At 34.9% G+C, this 16,552-nt stretch overlaps 1 protein-coding gene across 1 annotated transcript; it reads right to left on the reverse strand.

Moving 5' to 3' along the window:
• Nucleotides 1-454: 454 nt before the first annotated feature.
• Nucleotides 455-7,442, reverse strand: LOC141685749 (uncharacterized). Its single transcript, XM_074490835.1, has 3 exons — nt 7,185-7,442; nt 6,400-6,849; nt 455-817 (listed from the first exon to the last, which is right to left on the reverse strand). The coding sequence occupies exons 1-3, from the start codon at nt 7,440-7,442 to the stop codon at nt 455-457; spliced, it is 1,071 nt and encodes a 356-aa protein (XP_074346936.1).
• Between the last annotated feature and the right edge of the window lie 9,110 nt (nt 7,443-16,552).

Genomic DNA, 16,552 nt, shown 5'->3' on the forward strand with positions numbered 1-16,552 from the left:
TTCGGCATTTGGTCCTTCGAGACTTGTATTCTTTAGATGCTCGTACTTAAATAAAGTTGTAGATAAGATGATAGAAACAAACTTGCATAAATATATAATATCTTCGGGAAATGGGCTCAACTCTTACATGAAATAGTTTCGTCAATCTTATTTAAATATCTACTACTAAGTACTAGGAAATATTATGAATGTCCTAAACATAATAAACCTTCAGGTTTGAAGCATGTCAAGTGCGAGGCACTTCATCACCGTTCAAGATCTCTAGCTTGTAGGATCCTCGTTTTAATGTCTTCTTGACCTTATAAGGCCTTTTTCATTTAAGGGCTAGCTTTCCTCTCTTTCTGACTCCAGACATTTCAATCTTCTTTAAGACCAAGTCTCCTTGCTGAAAGAACCTTTCCTTAACACTTCTTTTGTAATATAGAGAGGCTCTTCATTGGTGCTCCGTATTTAGTTAGTTAGCATCATCTCTGATCTCGTCGATGAGATCAAGTGCCAGCCTCATACCTTCTTCATTGTTCTCTAGTTCATAAGGTTCGACCCTAGGCGATCCATGGGTGAATTTTACAGGCACCACAGCTTCGGCTCCATAAGCCAACATGAATTGGGTAACTTCGGTTGTTACTCGGCAGGTGGTACGATATGCCCATAGTATAGACAACAGCTCGTCCACCCAAGTGTTCCTTGAGCATTCGACCTTTTTCTTAAGTCCTTCAAGGATGATTCGATTAGAAACTTCCTCCTGCCCATTTTCCAGGGGGTGTGCAACCGAGGTGAAGCGAAGCTCTATGTTGTTATCATTACAGTACTCCTCGAACTGTGCATTATCAAATTATCATTCATTATCCGTGACAAGGATGCGCAGGATTCCAAACCTGCATATCACATTCTCCCAAAGGAACTGACAGATATGCCGAGTGGTTATCTTTGCTAGTGCCTTGACCTCAATCCACTTTATGAAGTAGTTTATGATAACCACAATAAACTTCCTTTGTCTTGAAGCTACAGGAAATGGACCAAGTATATCCATTCCCCACATCATAAAAAGGATGGGTGTGTTGATGGATGTAAGCCTCTCTGGGGACTGTCATACTATCGGAGCGTGCATCTGGCATCTGTCGCATTTCTTCACATAAGCCTTTGCATCGGCTAACATTGTTGGCCAGTAGATGTAACGCGCTAGATGTAACGCGCTCCAGACCCGGGGTATAAGTCTGGGGGTTACTAGCCAATCTCCAAACTTGTACACCCTGAATAACAATAATAAAGAAATATATCTAAACCCCTTATTACACTAACCGGGATCTTTTTAGGTTGTAGTATGAAAACAAGAACCACTAACTCCTTTATTACAAACCAAATTTAAAATCTTACAAACTTTCTTTATTACCAACCATTGTCTAACCAGTTTTAAACTAAGTTCATCTTTATTCAAACACACACACACTAACTATCTACACTCCACCTGTTCGGGCAACTCAAAGCTTTTCTTCGTGGATTGGGATCAACATCTCGGGTATGAGAGGATCCCGCGGCTTGACCCACTTCTTTACTACTCGAGTCCTGATAAGTTTCATACTCCTTCTTAACTGAAAACAATAAGGTGAATAACATAAAAACAGCAAAGATAGTATGAACAGTGTTAAAGTAATTTAAATGAATTGGTAATCTGGGTACATCTGCAAAGATATAACCCCGCGAGAATAGAAAGAAGGCCATTACTAGCGAATACCAAATGAACTAAACTGGACACAAGTTCACATCTATACCCTGTTGATCAGACAGGATACAGTGCATATCTATATCTCACTATATTGATCTAGTCGGGCACCCAGGCTCTACGGCCTATCTCAAGGATCCAGTTATGTCCCAGTCCTTAGGATCAAGTAAAACTTAATCCCAAACATCATTATCCAGTCCATGGAGTAGCAACTGGAACAATCGATATGCCTTGATATATTCTAATCACCAGAATATACCAATGTATATGTGTAACAATTGGAATATGAATAGAGGATTCAAAGGAAAAGGAGAAATCAAGAATCAAAATGAAATATGAACAAGAGAATATCAATTGTGTATTAGTATTTGTGAATAGGAATCAAAAGAGTGCAAGCGTGATAAGAATCTGAAGAAACGTCACTATTCTGAAATTAGAATAGGGGAAAAACTTGCCTTCCACGCGATTTACTTCAAATATGTCACCTTCGTCTATCACCGGCTCAATATACCTTGTTGGCTTGGCTTCTATCAAAAAAATAGACTGATTTAGTCATCTCATATCTCAATCGGGTCTTAAATCGACTTCATGTAGCTCCTATTATCTATCCATACGCGTATTATTGACTCGTATATTATTTATTAACAAGCAAGACTCGATTAACCACATAATACACATAAGCACATAAGCCACATAATCATTCTTATGTTTAAAATAATTTTTAGAATCAAAATTGACTGGTTGTTTGCTTAATTGATCATTATCTGACTCGTTTCCTATTTTTCGGGATTTATCGGACTCGTCTCTGCACGTGATTCGGCTTACAATCAACTAAATATCAAAGGCAACTAGTTTCTAGAAGAAATTAGGTTTTAATATTATTTTTAATGAAAATACTTCATTCTTCTGAGTCAAAGGGCTTTCGTTTCGCTCGAATTGGACGAATGACCTAATTAATATCAATTAAACAAAGATAAATCAACAAATCATTCAATATAAATAATTATTATTAATTATTAAACCTTAAAAATATTTTTAAGTAATTATTTAAGAAAAATCAGAATTAAAAATGATTTTTCTATAATTTTTGGAATTAAAATGAATTTATTATGATTTATTGAAAATTATTTGATTAATTATCAAAATAATTAATCATTTTTAAATAATTAATAAATAATAAATAAATAAATAATAATTACTTAAAAAAATAATTAAATCTAATTTTTAGAAAATATTTCATAATTATTTATAATATAAATCAATTAATTAAATAATTAATTAATCAATTTATAAAATAAATAAAACTAATTTTTATAATTAATAAAAATAAAAATAAAATTAAATTCCAGAAACATTTGTCAGAAACCAAAGTCTGACAAAATTGGATCAAAATCAGATAATCCAATCGGGTCAAACGGGTCAAAATCCGGGTCGTGAAGAACACACCAGATTTTGCCCAGAATCCGGCCACCGGAGCAGATTCCGGTGTGCCGTTTTCAGGCCAAAAACAACTTGGTTTGGTTCGTATTTCACAGGGTTTCTATTCCAATCAATTTCAGCAATTCATCTCCGGCCAAAACAGACCATAAACATCGTGGAATCTTCATCTCCGATCAAAACCGACATCAACTCCGGCCAAATATCGAATTTCTTTATTTGTACATGAAATTGAACGTTCTATAGTGCAAATCGAAGCTAAGAACACATACAATCAAACCCCTAAGATTTCAAGAACCAAATATTCACCAAAATCACGAAGGTATGATTTGAAGATTGAACATAAAACCCTAATAATCGAAAATTACCATCCAGGAATTGTTTGTTCAATTAAACACCATGAATCGATTGCAAATAACATCAGGAAGCTATATCTATCATCAAAACATCATAATAACCCTAGAATCAAAAAGCCCTAATTTGAACATAAACCGTAGAAATTGAAAATAAAAAACGATGCATTAAAACGTGAAATTGATATTTAAAATAGGAAGAACAGATCGAAACCTTCGATTTGGATACTCGAACTGCTTGATTTGGTACAGAAATCTGATTAAAATCAACGATTGAATCCTCGACCCGGATTTGTTCTACACGACCCAGCTGTAGAGAATTTTGTGTATTTTTCTGAATTTTAATTAATTAATTAATAATAATTAGGCTATTTATAGTAGTAAAATTAATACTCCTAATTAAAATTAAGGCCCTAATTCTACATTTTTTTAAAATTAATTGGCCCCTAATTTTTTAATTTTTGAGTATTAAAATTTAAAGTATAAATATTTTATATATACAATATATATATACCAAAATTTCCCAAAAATTGTGAATAATGCAAAAATACAAAGAAATGGTATATATGAAAGACCTATAATTTTATAAAAATAAAAATGTGATTTTTGTGGGGGTTTTAACACCCAATGGGGCACGGAAAAGTCATTTTTCGTGAAATGAGAAAATTTATAAAATACTTAAATGTTCGGAATAACGCGTTGGTATAAGCCGTTTGATGAAAAATAAAGCCCATTATTTTATTTGAAATATCAGCTATAAGATCATGATTCGGGTCGTATAAATTTTGATAGGAAAGCTATAAATACAAAATAAATTATCTGAAAAATACCCTGAAAATACCCGAATAATACAGAAGGCACGTAACACGTAGCAGTTAGGGTTTTATTACTAATTACACATAAATGATAAACTAACAGACATAATTTATTATAAATATGATATAATACAAGCGTAATTTTTCCAGACGTTACAGTAGAATCCCAATCGAGTTATCTTGTGAGCGAAGACCCTTCCCCCAAGTGTTGTCCACAAATCCCCTCATGAGCTTCTTTAGGTGCCTCTTCTACTTCAAGAGGTCTCAAGTACTTTAAGTATGAAATGACGAAGGACCTTTTGTACAAGAGGCCTTCCATCAACAAATATCTCAATGCTCTCACCGATAATTTGCGTGCCTCGTGGACATCGTCTCAAGGTGAGTCTTGGTTGGATTGATGGAACAACTCGCCACAACAATTGGTGCTATCAAATTTATGACATGCATAGTAAGGGTCTTCGGGACTTGGAAGTTGATACTTTTTGGGTAGTTCTCAATTTCAGACGAGGCAAACTTAGATAGGGAATCGGCCGTAATGTTCTCCTATCTCAGAACTGTTAGTGTTTGTGCCCTAGAGACCACACTATGATGTTTTAGTTTAAGACATTTGGATTATTAATATTTATGTTCTATCGATTATTCCTTTAATAATTTATTAATTTTTAATTTACCTGCGATATAAATATTAGATTAATAAATGTCCTTAGAATATGATATGCAATTCTATATCTCTAAGTACTTGACTTAGAAATGAGATTATGAGAATAGTATCAATATTCCTAAAGGTCCCTAGTCGAGTATTATTATAGGGGACAATAATTATGCATTAAGACTAGTATGTTTGTTGACTGATGATCACATCTCATTGATCATAGGTATGGTGATACTAAAGTCAAAACACATGCACATGTATTAGATACATGGTGCTGGATTGACCCGTTGTGAGATACTACATGTTTATAATGTCATAAGTTATTTTCACAGTGATAATGATGTAATGGTCCTTAGACCTGAAGCCATTATATTTCTATACGAGAATTAATATACTTTGATTCCGTTAAAAGTTATCCTTAAACGGGTAATGATAAAAATGGACATTGGATATATTATGAATCGTATGAGAAATATGAATGATTTAGATGGGATTTAACCCTCCTATTTTAGGAGTGATATTATTGGCCTCTTGTGTGAGCTAGATTATGAAATGCATGACCACGCTCAAATGTTGATCTGATATGCTAGTCTACTCATTGATCAAGGAAACTTGGATTAAACTATGATGAAGATGACACATTACATGCCTCTAGTTTAATCTATAATATTTGGTTAAATTGATTATATTACATTGTACATTATCATGAAAGGTTTAATCGAATCACCGATTTAATTATTATTCTTGGGTAGCAATGATGTATTACTGGATGCCGCTAATTGTTTATAATTTTAATATGACATATTAAAATTATTGCCAATGTAATAATAACCTACATGGTCACACACAAAGAGTGCTTGAAGGAGAAATAATTTAAATTATGAATTTAAATTAAATAAATATTTTATATATGACATTTATTAAGCATGACTCAATTAATTAATTAAATAAAATAGAGAAATTACTTAATCTAATTTCGAAATAAGTTCCTAATTAATTAAGTGTGATTTAATTAAATAATAAATTGGGATTTCATATTAGTATTAATTATATTTAGATTATAATTAGAAAACTCATTTTTCTCTCTTTATAAACTCTTTGAGGGCTAATTTATATATTAGGATACATGGTTTACAAAACCCTAGATGTTCAAGGAGAAAGAGAAAGAGAGGTGGAGATGGAGTTTTCGGGTGCTAGTACACATCAATCCTTCAAGAAAAGCGTTCGTGTAGATACCGTATAGTGTAGATCGTGAGAGCGGGATATGTGGTGATTCAACAAGGTTTGGAACTCCATTAATCCTCCATTAATGAACTCTTAAAGCTTTTTCAAGGTAAATATTCTTACTACGAATTAAATATCTATTTTCGTATGGATCCTGCATAGGGTTTCGATTTTACTCTGGTTTTTATTTTATTTTACATCGTTTCCGTTGCATTTATTTGCTCGAAACCCTTCAGGAACATGTTCAGCATACCATTCATCAAACTGAATCAATATTTCCTTCACGACTCTTAGGTACTTGGACACTGTGTCATCCTTAGCCTCAAACTCTCCATTGACTTGAGAAATAACAAGTCTTGAATCTCTACAAACTTTAAGATTCTTGGCCCTCACGGCTCTGGCCAAGCCTAAGCCAACTATCAAAGTTTCATATTCCGCTTCATTTTTCATAGTTGGGAAGTCCAACTTCAAAGTATACTCAATCATGAACCTTTCAGAGCTTTGCAAGACCAGGCCTGCACCACTAGATTTTGTTTTAGACGCGCCATCAAAATGGAGAACCCAATATTCTTTCAGAGTCAAATCTTCATCTTTATCTTTCTCTTTTCCTTCCGGGGCTACTATCTCTTGCCCCTGACTTCTTTGTCGCTAATGATACATTCGACCATAAAGTCTGCTAAGGCCTGAGCCTTGATGGTTGTTCGACACTTGTATTTGATGTCAAATTCACCCAACTCAATTGCCCACTTTATGAGCCTTCCACTTGCTTTCGGGCTGTGAACAATGTTCCTCAAAGGTTGGTTCGTCAGGACTTCGATCTTGTGGGCCTAGAAGTATGGTCTCAACTTTCTCGAGGCTGTGACTAGTGCAAGTGCAAACTTCTCAGTGGTGGAAAAGTTCAACTCCTCTATGTGGAGCACCTTACTCACATAGTAGATGGGATTCTAGAGCTTCTATTCTTCCTTTACTAGGACGACACTCACAGCTTGCTCAGAGACTGTGAGGTACAAGTAAAGAATGTCCTCCAGAATAGGTTTGGCCAACAACGGGGCCTCAGTAATGTATTTCTTTAGCTGCTCAAATACATATTGGCTCTCATCTGTCCACTCAAAGTTCTTTACCTTCTTCAAGGTATTGAAAAAGGGCAGGCATTTGTCTCCCAATTTGGAGATAAAACTTCCTAGCGCCGTAATTCTTCCAGTCAACTTCTGAAAATCCTTGATACAGTGTGGTGGATCCATATCTAGGATGGCTTTGATTTTATCGGGGTTGGCCTTGATTCCTCTTTTCGAGACCATATGACCCAAAAAAATTTCGAACCCAACACCAAAAGCACACTTGGCGGGGTTTAAAATCATTTTGTGGTGCCTCAATACTTCGAATGCCACTCTGAAGTATTTATTATGATCGGCCTTGGCCAGGCTTTTGACTAACATGTCATCAACATAGACCTCCACGGTCTTTCCATCTATATGGGCAAATATCTTTCACCAATCTCTGATAAGTAGCTCCTGCATTTTTAAGTCCAAAAGCCATAATAAGATAACAAAAAACACCAAAGTCGGTTATGAAAGTTGCCTTGCGGGTGTCATCTTTGTGCATTTTGATATGATTGTAGCCGCTGAAGCCACTCATATAGCTCAACATCTCATGCCCAGCGCTGGCATCGATCAGGGTATCAATCCTAGGTAAGGGGTAGCAGTTCTTTGGGCATGCGTCATTTAGATCAGTGAATTCGATACACATCTTCTGTTGCCCAATAAAGATGTAATTATTTAAGGGGGTTGGATACAATTGTATAAATGTTTCGAACAAGTAATAAAATATAACAGCTTTTTATATATCTGATAAAAACTATTACAAAATCTTCTCAAGAAATACTGATGTTCTTGAGAGCTTCTAGGTCGAATGATCCTCAAGTATGATGTCACTAAGTGATGACCTAAACTGTGTTTATATACTACACAGCTGCAACAGATTAATCTAAGATATGCATTATCAAAAACTAACTGAAACTGATACATATCTTAAACTAAACAAATAAAGTCCTATAACTCAGATGTAACAGATATATGCTCCATATTATAAGGAACATAACAAATCCTCTAATGCTGACTGTCTTCAAATACTGATGTCATACAAATGCTGATGACATACCAAATCCTGACGGTACATCAGATCCTGATGACATCCGAACAGCTAGATCCTGAGCTTCTTTTGATCATTGAGAATTCAATATGTAACAATCTCCCCCAATTTATGCTTATTGCAATGAAGCTTAAATTCCATTCTCAATGATTCCAAAACCAATCTACAAAATGTACAAGGAGTAAAGCTTACTTTAGTATCTTCAGATAACTAACATTTGTTTCAAGAAAGTTCTTCAATCTTTCTTCCTCCTTGTCTCGTAGGACTTTAACAAGCTTTTTCTTCAACTCTCTCCTCTCTTCAGTGTCTTCTCCAAGCTGATAGATAGTTGATCTTAACTTAAAAATTGAGCTTTTGCTTATCTCAAGATCACCAATCAACATGAAGCTTAAACTGACATCTTCATGATCAGGACTGAAGGATAACTAAGGACTATTGAGAAAAACTTGTAGCACTGCAGCTCCCTTTTTCATCTACATTTCTTGACCATATAAGTTCTGTACTCAGGAATATAATCACCATTGTATTTATCATCTTTTGTCATGACTCTTCTTCTGACCATTTCAAGTATCATAGAAGACCAATTTCTGGTGACTTTGTTCTCAACTCTAAGAAGATAGTGAATATATTTCAATTCTGTCACAGCCTTCATTAAGAGTTGCTATAACGTAAAGCTTTTTACTTTACCATCTTTGAAAAAGTACAGAATCTCTTCTCTGACATAATTATCATTTATCTTTCTTTGAACAATCTTCACAACTTCAACTTTCTCAAGATGTGAAGGAGAAATTCTTTCACCAAGATTTTCTGTCAGAGTATCTGTCTCCAGCAGATCAGATTCTAAGATCTCCATACTGAAATGACCAATGTCTCCTCTGGTTCGAGATTTGATAAGTTTCAGTTTTTCATTGTATACCACCCAAGGCTTCTTGATGTACTTATCAACATCTTCCTGTTCTGAGATAGAATCTCTTAACCCAGCTGACACAAATTCAACATGCTAGAACCCTTTAGAATAATTGGATACATGGATGTCTTTCCATCTTCTATTCTTCTTGCCGAGAGGAGCATAGTTTGAAGACAAATCATCAGTCTTCCCTTCTGCTTTATGCCATAGCTCCCTCTTTTATTTTAAAACTCTCTTCAAATATTCTTTGCATGCTTGATCAGCTTTCCTTCTATCAATCTTTTCTTTTTCATCAGCCTCTGAAATATGAGTGATTACTAGAGAAGGAGCTGACTCATTTAATGCTTTGATCACTTTTTCATCAGAGTTAAAATTAGTTATCAGGTTCATAGCATCAGGATCTGCTTTTACCTCAGGATTTGTGTTTGCATCAAGAGTTACATCCTGATTTGCTGTATCAGCTTGATCAATGTCAGTGGCTGGTCTTTTCTTCCTTGGTATAATCAACTCTTCTGGCTTCTGAACTTCTTTATCTTCTTCATTTCCTTGTACAGGACATAACCTTCTCTGGATAGAAAATTCAGAAAAGTAGAGTTGAATGCATTCACTTGACTTGATCCAGAAGTTCTTCCACCTATTTCTCTTCCTCTTCCTCTTCCTCTTGCTCTTGCAGATCTACCACCTCTTTTTCCTCTTCCTTTAGAAGTGTTAGCTTCAGCTTCAATTTGAGCCAAAAGCTCCTTTTGTTGCATAACTGCTTCTTCAGGTGTTAGATCAGGAAATTCTTCAGTTATATACCCAAGAGCACTCCTAGCATTCTTTTGCTCAAACTTCTTGTCTTTATAGTACAAGACAATCTCTTCACCTATTTCCTTATGTCTGTAAGGAAAAAACATCCCTTTAGCTTCTGTTAAATTTGAGATTGTAATATCATCATCCTCAGGAGCACCAGCAGTAGTCTTGTGCTTGGCTTTATAAGCAACCAATAGACTTCCTTTGTCCCGAAGGATCATTCTTCTTGGAATGTTGAAGTTGTTGAGCAGTAGAAGCAATTTGAACATCTGTAACTGGATTATTCTTATCATCATCATCATCAATATCTTTATCCTTTGTCTGAATAGAATCTGGTGTACATTTTGTAGCAACTATCTTCTCCCCCTTTTTGGCATCAATATTTGAAAGAAGTAAAATAGAGCATCCAGTTTGTCACCTATAGAAGAAACCTTATCTTTTAATGAGGAAAGTCTAGAGGCCATGTTGTCTTGATATTTAACAACATCTTTGATGGTATTTTTCACACTTTTGATTTCAGCTAAGTTAGGTGTGTGAAGCAAAAATCCATCAATTTTCTCTTTGACACCAGCATGAGACTTCTTTATTTCATCAAGTTCAGAGTGAATTCCTTTAACAGAAATAGTTGTGGCCTTAAGATGCAACTTCAGATCAGGAGTTTGAATTTCATCATAAGCACGATGAATATGTTGCAAGCTAACAACAGATGAGATAGAAGAATTTGCAAGTCTCCATTTGTAATCCCATTCTGTCTGTCTGAAATGCTCAGCATCAGCATTGTAATAAGAAGGATGGTCAGTGGAGTGTGAAGAAGAACCAACATTGGACTTCTTAGATGCATCAATTGCAGACTTAAGCTGAGTGGTATCAGAATCATCATCATCACTATCATTGTCAGAGTCAGACAAGCCATCAGAAGAATGTGCAGAATTCTGGTTGCCTTGCCTTTATACAGATTCTTTGCAAGAGATGCATGTGGCTGATGGGATCCTGAAACAGAAACATGGTAACACCTAAATCTCTCTGTTCTTTTCAAGTGATCTCATCACTTTTCACACAATATATTACTTTTAAGAGTAATATTATTCTCACAGAAGAAACTTTATAAGTAAAGAAAAACTTATAAGATTCTTGTCTCAAAACTACCTCTCCTATTGCCAGTACAGGAGACTGCCACTCAAAATATTTTTCTTTTTTTTTAAAATCTGATATTTTCACACAGTCTCTCAGAAAGGCTCAATCACACATATAGCAAAGAAATAAGAGATGATTGAGAAAAGTTGTATATTTGTCATATAAATAGAGGTAACCTCAAGGAAGAGACTATTTATAATCATACAAACATGAGAATATATGAGAAGTTAGCAATACCTGAAGGTGATTCCTCAAGTGGAAGTGATGAAAGTGGAGGAACAAACAGCACATCAGGATGCTTTTTCAAACTAGCAACTAGTAATGGATCATCAATTGTAGCTAGCGCAGTTGAAAGATGATTCTCAGTAGGAGGTGATGTATCATCAGGATTTGATCTGTCAGGAGAAGTTGAAAGACCAGCATCAGTACTTTGAACTGATGGTTCTTGTGGAGTCTGAGACATGTGAGCTGCTTCAGCAATGCTTGGTGAAGGTTCTTGTGTGCTCTTCTCAAAAATAGGATCATCAATGATTGCATCCACCCATGACAGTATCTCCTGATGAGTTTGTTTTTCCAGGAGTAGTTGAACAGAATCAGCAAAAAGATCACTCTGAGCAATATTAACAATGATCTGTGCAGCCTCAGTGTCAGCATATTCCCTTTGAGAAGATGGTTCTTGTGTGACTGGATGTGTTGCAGTTGCTAAATTCCTTTGAGACCTAGGTTCTTGTGTACTAACATCCTTGTCAAGAGACTGAGTCTTCTTTTTCTTTCTGATGTATCCAACTACTTCTTCACTTCTTCTTTTCAACTAGCTCTTTGCAGTTTTCTTGTGTTCATCAGTTGCTTCAATTACTAGAATCTTGTCAAGCAGAGCACTAGCATCAGTAACTGGCTCCTTGATTCCAGTAGTGTCAATCAAGTCATCAGGATTTTAATCAATGTACTTCTTGATTTTTGACAGGGACCCTATTGGCATATGATCATCTGATTCAGAATCTTCTTGAATGATCAGTCTTCTTTTCCTGATTGGAAAGCAGTCTTCTTTGTTCTCACTCTCACTCAGTGAGACTTGTTTAACTTTCTGTCTAGAAGTGACAGATTTCTTAAACAGCCTTTTCTTTGTTACAACTGATGTCTCTTGAGAGACAATAGAGGAGGCTAATTTAGAGACTTGTTGTGTTTGCTGTTTGGAAGAAGAAATGCTTGGGTTAGAAACAAGATGGGTGATTTCTTGAGTCTTAGCATCAGGAACTGTGACAGAGGTGCCAGCATCAGGATTTGCAGGCACTTGTGTAGGAGTAGGTCTATTTCTTAACAGAAATTGCCTGACCTCTCTAGGAAGAAAGGGTGGTCCTAAAAATTTATTATTTTCATCCCTTTTAATATGATCAGTGATTGCTTTTTCAGAAATTTGAAAAACAGGGAGTAATTCATCATCATCAAACATAACATCAGGGCATAGAAAATTGAAAATTAGTTGCAAAAACCTAGTATACCCTATTACTCCTGAAGCATCTTCTCTCCTAGCAATTATGAACTGTAATATAGTATTACCATAATCAAAATTACCAGAGTTAAGAAGAGAGTACCCAATTCTCAGGGAAGTGGATGGAAGAGCATCAAAGTTTGTTGTCTTATTCAAGAAACATCTACTGATGCAGTCAAAGAAAAAGTTCCACTCTCTTTTCAGTTTGGCCTTGGCCAGTTTTCCAATGGTTGTGATTTCTCCTCGATAGCCTAAAGTCCTGAGCATGTCAAAAAGCTGCTCAGTGGTATGAGTATCAGGAGCACCATCAAGAGCAGGCAATCTCAAGGCTTGAAGTAGAATGTCAGCATCAACTTCATATCTTTGGTTCTTATACTCAAAGGAAAAGCCAATATGTGTTGGATTTACCACAGCTGTATTCCAGACCTGCATGACAGCTCTGTATGACACTTTAACGGGATTTGTGAGAGCATACCCAATTGGACATAGAAGAAGAAAATCCTGAATATCATGAAAAGATTATGGTAGCTACTGATGTGTAAGCAGAGATAAGTAATTGTTAGTACCAAATGTGTTTCCATGAATGATTGTGATTTGACTGAAGAGTGGTGAAACTTCAGAAGTTATCATGGTATGAATAACTTATGAGAGAGAGTAAGTGTGAGATGTGCATAGTGAAACTAAGTGTATGATGAATTGTGTTATAGAATTTCTTTTGATTTTATAGCTTTATTATTCAGAGATAGGTTTAACACACTCGTATGAATGAGGTAACTTACCAAATTTGACTTCGAATAGGAAACAATTACTAAGTAATTGAGTTTGACGGTGGAGGAAATTGCGGAAGTAAATACAAAATACATACAGTTATATCAAGACACAACCGTAGAAATTTGTTTATCTGATAATCCACCATTAATCATTAATTAAGCGAGACACTTAATTGCAACAATAAAGCTTACAGAGATTGATTAACACTAATAATCTGAAATAGAACGTGCTGACCTGTCATCAGGATTTGAGACCTTTCTTTTGTCAGGATTTGACTAACTCAGGATATGTCGATTCAAATTCAACATTTGTTGTCAAAGCATCACAAATTATTAGCAACCACAATTTTAATCAAAATATTCATCAAGAAATACAATTCAAGTAGATGAAGTAAAGATTAACAGGCTTCAACGAAAGCATTCACATGCATATAATACGAGATAAACAAAGACTAAATCTTGCAATCAAAAGAAATTTCATTAATATATCAAAAGAGTACATTTCATGAAATTTGTAGATTACATGCAAAAGATTACAAGATAGTCCTAGTCTAAGAAGGTGAACATCAACAGCCTTGGTCTAAGAAGCCTGACAAAGCTGATGGTGAAGATATACAGATTGAGGATATTTAATTCTTCTTCCCACTTTCAACAAAGAGAACTGAAAGGCATATGTCATAGCCTACTCGTTTATTCGAGTATTTAACTCAACTCAAATAAGAATGTAATAAGTAAATAGTGGATCAAGCATCAGAGAGATCTCACAAAGTAACATCTGTCAAAGAATAAAGGAACATTGTTCATCTGCAGACTTGAAGATTCACTGGAAGAAGTTCAAGAATTTGATCATGCCTCAGTGATATAAATCAAGATCGTGGATTTAATCAAGTGACAGAGATCTCATCAAGGTATCATTTATTACAAGGATTCAATCATAACAACAAAGTCAAGACATGAAGAAACGTCACGAAAGTTAGTCACTCATGAACCAGACAGTACATCGAGTGTCAGCATTAAAGTGACGGAATTGATTCATAAGTCTCAGAGACTTTCAGAAGATTGTCAGAAGAATGGATGCTGCTCAGGGATAGTATTAATTCTCTATTAATTAATTAAGTCATATAATTTAATTAAGAGAATAAATTATATCTGCAAGGATTAATTTATTGATTAATTGAATTAAATTGATTAATTAATTTAGAATTAATAGATGAGGATTTTCAGAATGTTAATTGATTAAAATCTGTGATAATTCTAAAAAAGACAACTGATTGTACTAGTATGACAATCGGTATGACAATTGATAGTCATACCGAATGTCATGCTAATTCAGTTGATTGTATTGATAGAATTATTATTTAGATTAAAATCAATTATTAATTCAGTAAAATAATTTCATTTGAACTAATATGACAATCGGTATGACAATCAATAGTCATACCGAAAGTCTTGCTAGTTCATTTTAATTGTCTTGCTAGCTCTAATAGATTGTCTCACCGAAAGTCTTTCAAGCTAAAAAGGATTGTCATTCCAGTTCTTTTTCTCTCGGTTGGATTGTTAAATAGAAGCAGAAGCAGCAATTCAAAATATCAATCAATCAATCAAACAGAACACAACATACAGAAGAACAAAAGAGAAAAAGAAGCAGAAAAATATTACATCTATTCTGCAACTTCAAGATCAATTTTCTAGATTGTAAAGTTAAATCCAATCAACTAGAAATACTTATCTTGTTCTTGTGTATCTATCTAGCGGATTAAAAATCCCTAGAACTTAATCTCAAATCGCTTTTAGCATTTGATCTTTTAATTACAAAAATAGAAAAAGTTCATGTCGAATTTATTCTAAATTTGTAATAATTGATTTGAGATTAATCCCTTGTAACCGATACCGTAGTTGTAACACCTTTCAAGTTTAATAAAAGTTTTATTTAACTTGAATTTTGTTTCACAATTTTATTCCGCATTTTATTCGACGAAACGGTATTGTTTGCATTCAACCCCCCCCCTTCTACAAACAAATTGGGACCTAACAATTGGTATCAGAGCCTTCTGATTAACGTACAAATCAAGATCCTAGACTTTTGTGTTTCTTTCACTTCTTGAATTTTTATTCACTCAAAAATTCATAATGACTACACAAAAAGTTGGAACCGTTAAAATTCCACTTTTCGATAAAGAAAATTATGTGATGTGGAAGAAGAAGATGCTACTGTTTTTACAGGTTGCTAATCCCAAATATTTGCAAGTGTTGAAGAAGGGTCCAAAAATTCCTATGGTTATTGAACCAGAGGTAATAGAGAATGATGTGGTGATCACCAAAGCGAGAACTTATGTGAAGGATCCCGAGGACTACTCTCCTGCTGAAATAGAAGAAGCTTCCCTGGATGCTAGCCTTCAATTAATCTTAGTAGATTCCCTTAATCCCCTAATGAACAGACATGTGATGAATTGTAAAGATTCTAAACATATCTGGGAAACTATTGAGATTATTAATGAAGGCACAGAGGAAGTTAGGGAGAACAAACTAGAAATCCTAACCTCTGAGTATGAATACTTTAAATCCAATCCAGGAGAAGGAATCACTGAAGTGTTTGAGAGGTACAATGCATTGATCAACAACCTGAACATTAATGGTAAATACTATTCCATCAGGGAGGTCAATAAAAAGTTCCTTTTAACACTGCCAACTCATCTCGAACATAGAATCACTGCCATAAGAGAAGCAAGAGATTTGAGTGAGATTTCTTTGGAAAGGCTATATGGTGTGTTAAAGACTTATGAGTTGGAGCAGATTCAGCAGAAGGAAGTTTACGGGAAAGGAAGAGTGGTCAGCACGTCTACTGCTCTGGTAGCTGATGAACAACAACAACAACCACTATATCAACAACAATCTCAACAGTCAGATAGAATGGTACAGTCTTCCAAGGTTGAAGATAATGTGATAGTAGCAGAATTTGATTCTCCTACTACAAATCAATCAGGAGATGATTATTATTCCTTGGAAGAACTGGAGCAATTGGAGGATGAGTCAATGGCCCTGATTGTCAAGAGATTCTCAAATGTCAGATTCAAAAGGAATCCCAAGTTCAAGTACAAGTCCAACTACAAC

This window comes from Apium graveolens, chromosome 9 (assembly GCF_009905375.1).
Source record: "Apium graveolens cultivar Ventura chromosome 9, ASM990537v1, whole genome shotgun sequence".
Lineage (NCBI taxonomy): Eukaryota > Viridiplantae > Streptophyta > Magnoliopsida > Apiales > Apiaceae > Apium > Apium graveolens.

Excerpts from the sequence above, each read along its gene's own strand:
- LOC141685749 (XM_074490835.1), bottom strand. The coding sequence starts at position 7,442 with ATGGATCCACCACACTGTATCAAGGATTTTCAGAAGTTGACTGGAAGA. Across the intron at positions 6,850-7,184 it reads TCACAGTCTCTGAGCAAGCT|CGACAAAGAAGTCAGGGGCA; the intron begins GTGAGTGTCGTC and ends ATGTATCATTAG. Across the intron at positions 818-6,399 it reads ATAAATGCAACGGAAACGAT|TTCGAGGAGTACTGTAATGA; the intron begins GTAAAATAAAAT and ends GATAATGCACAG.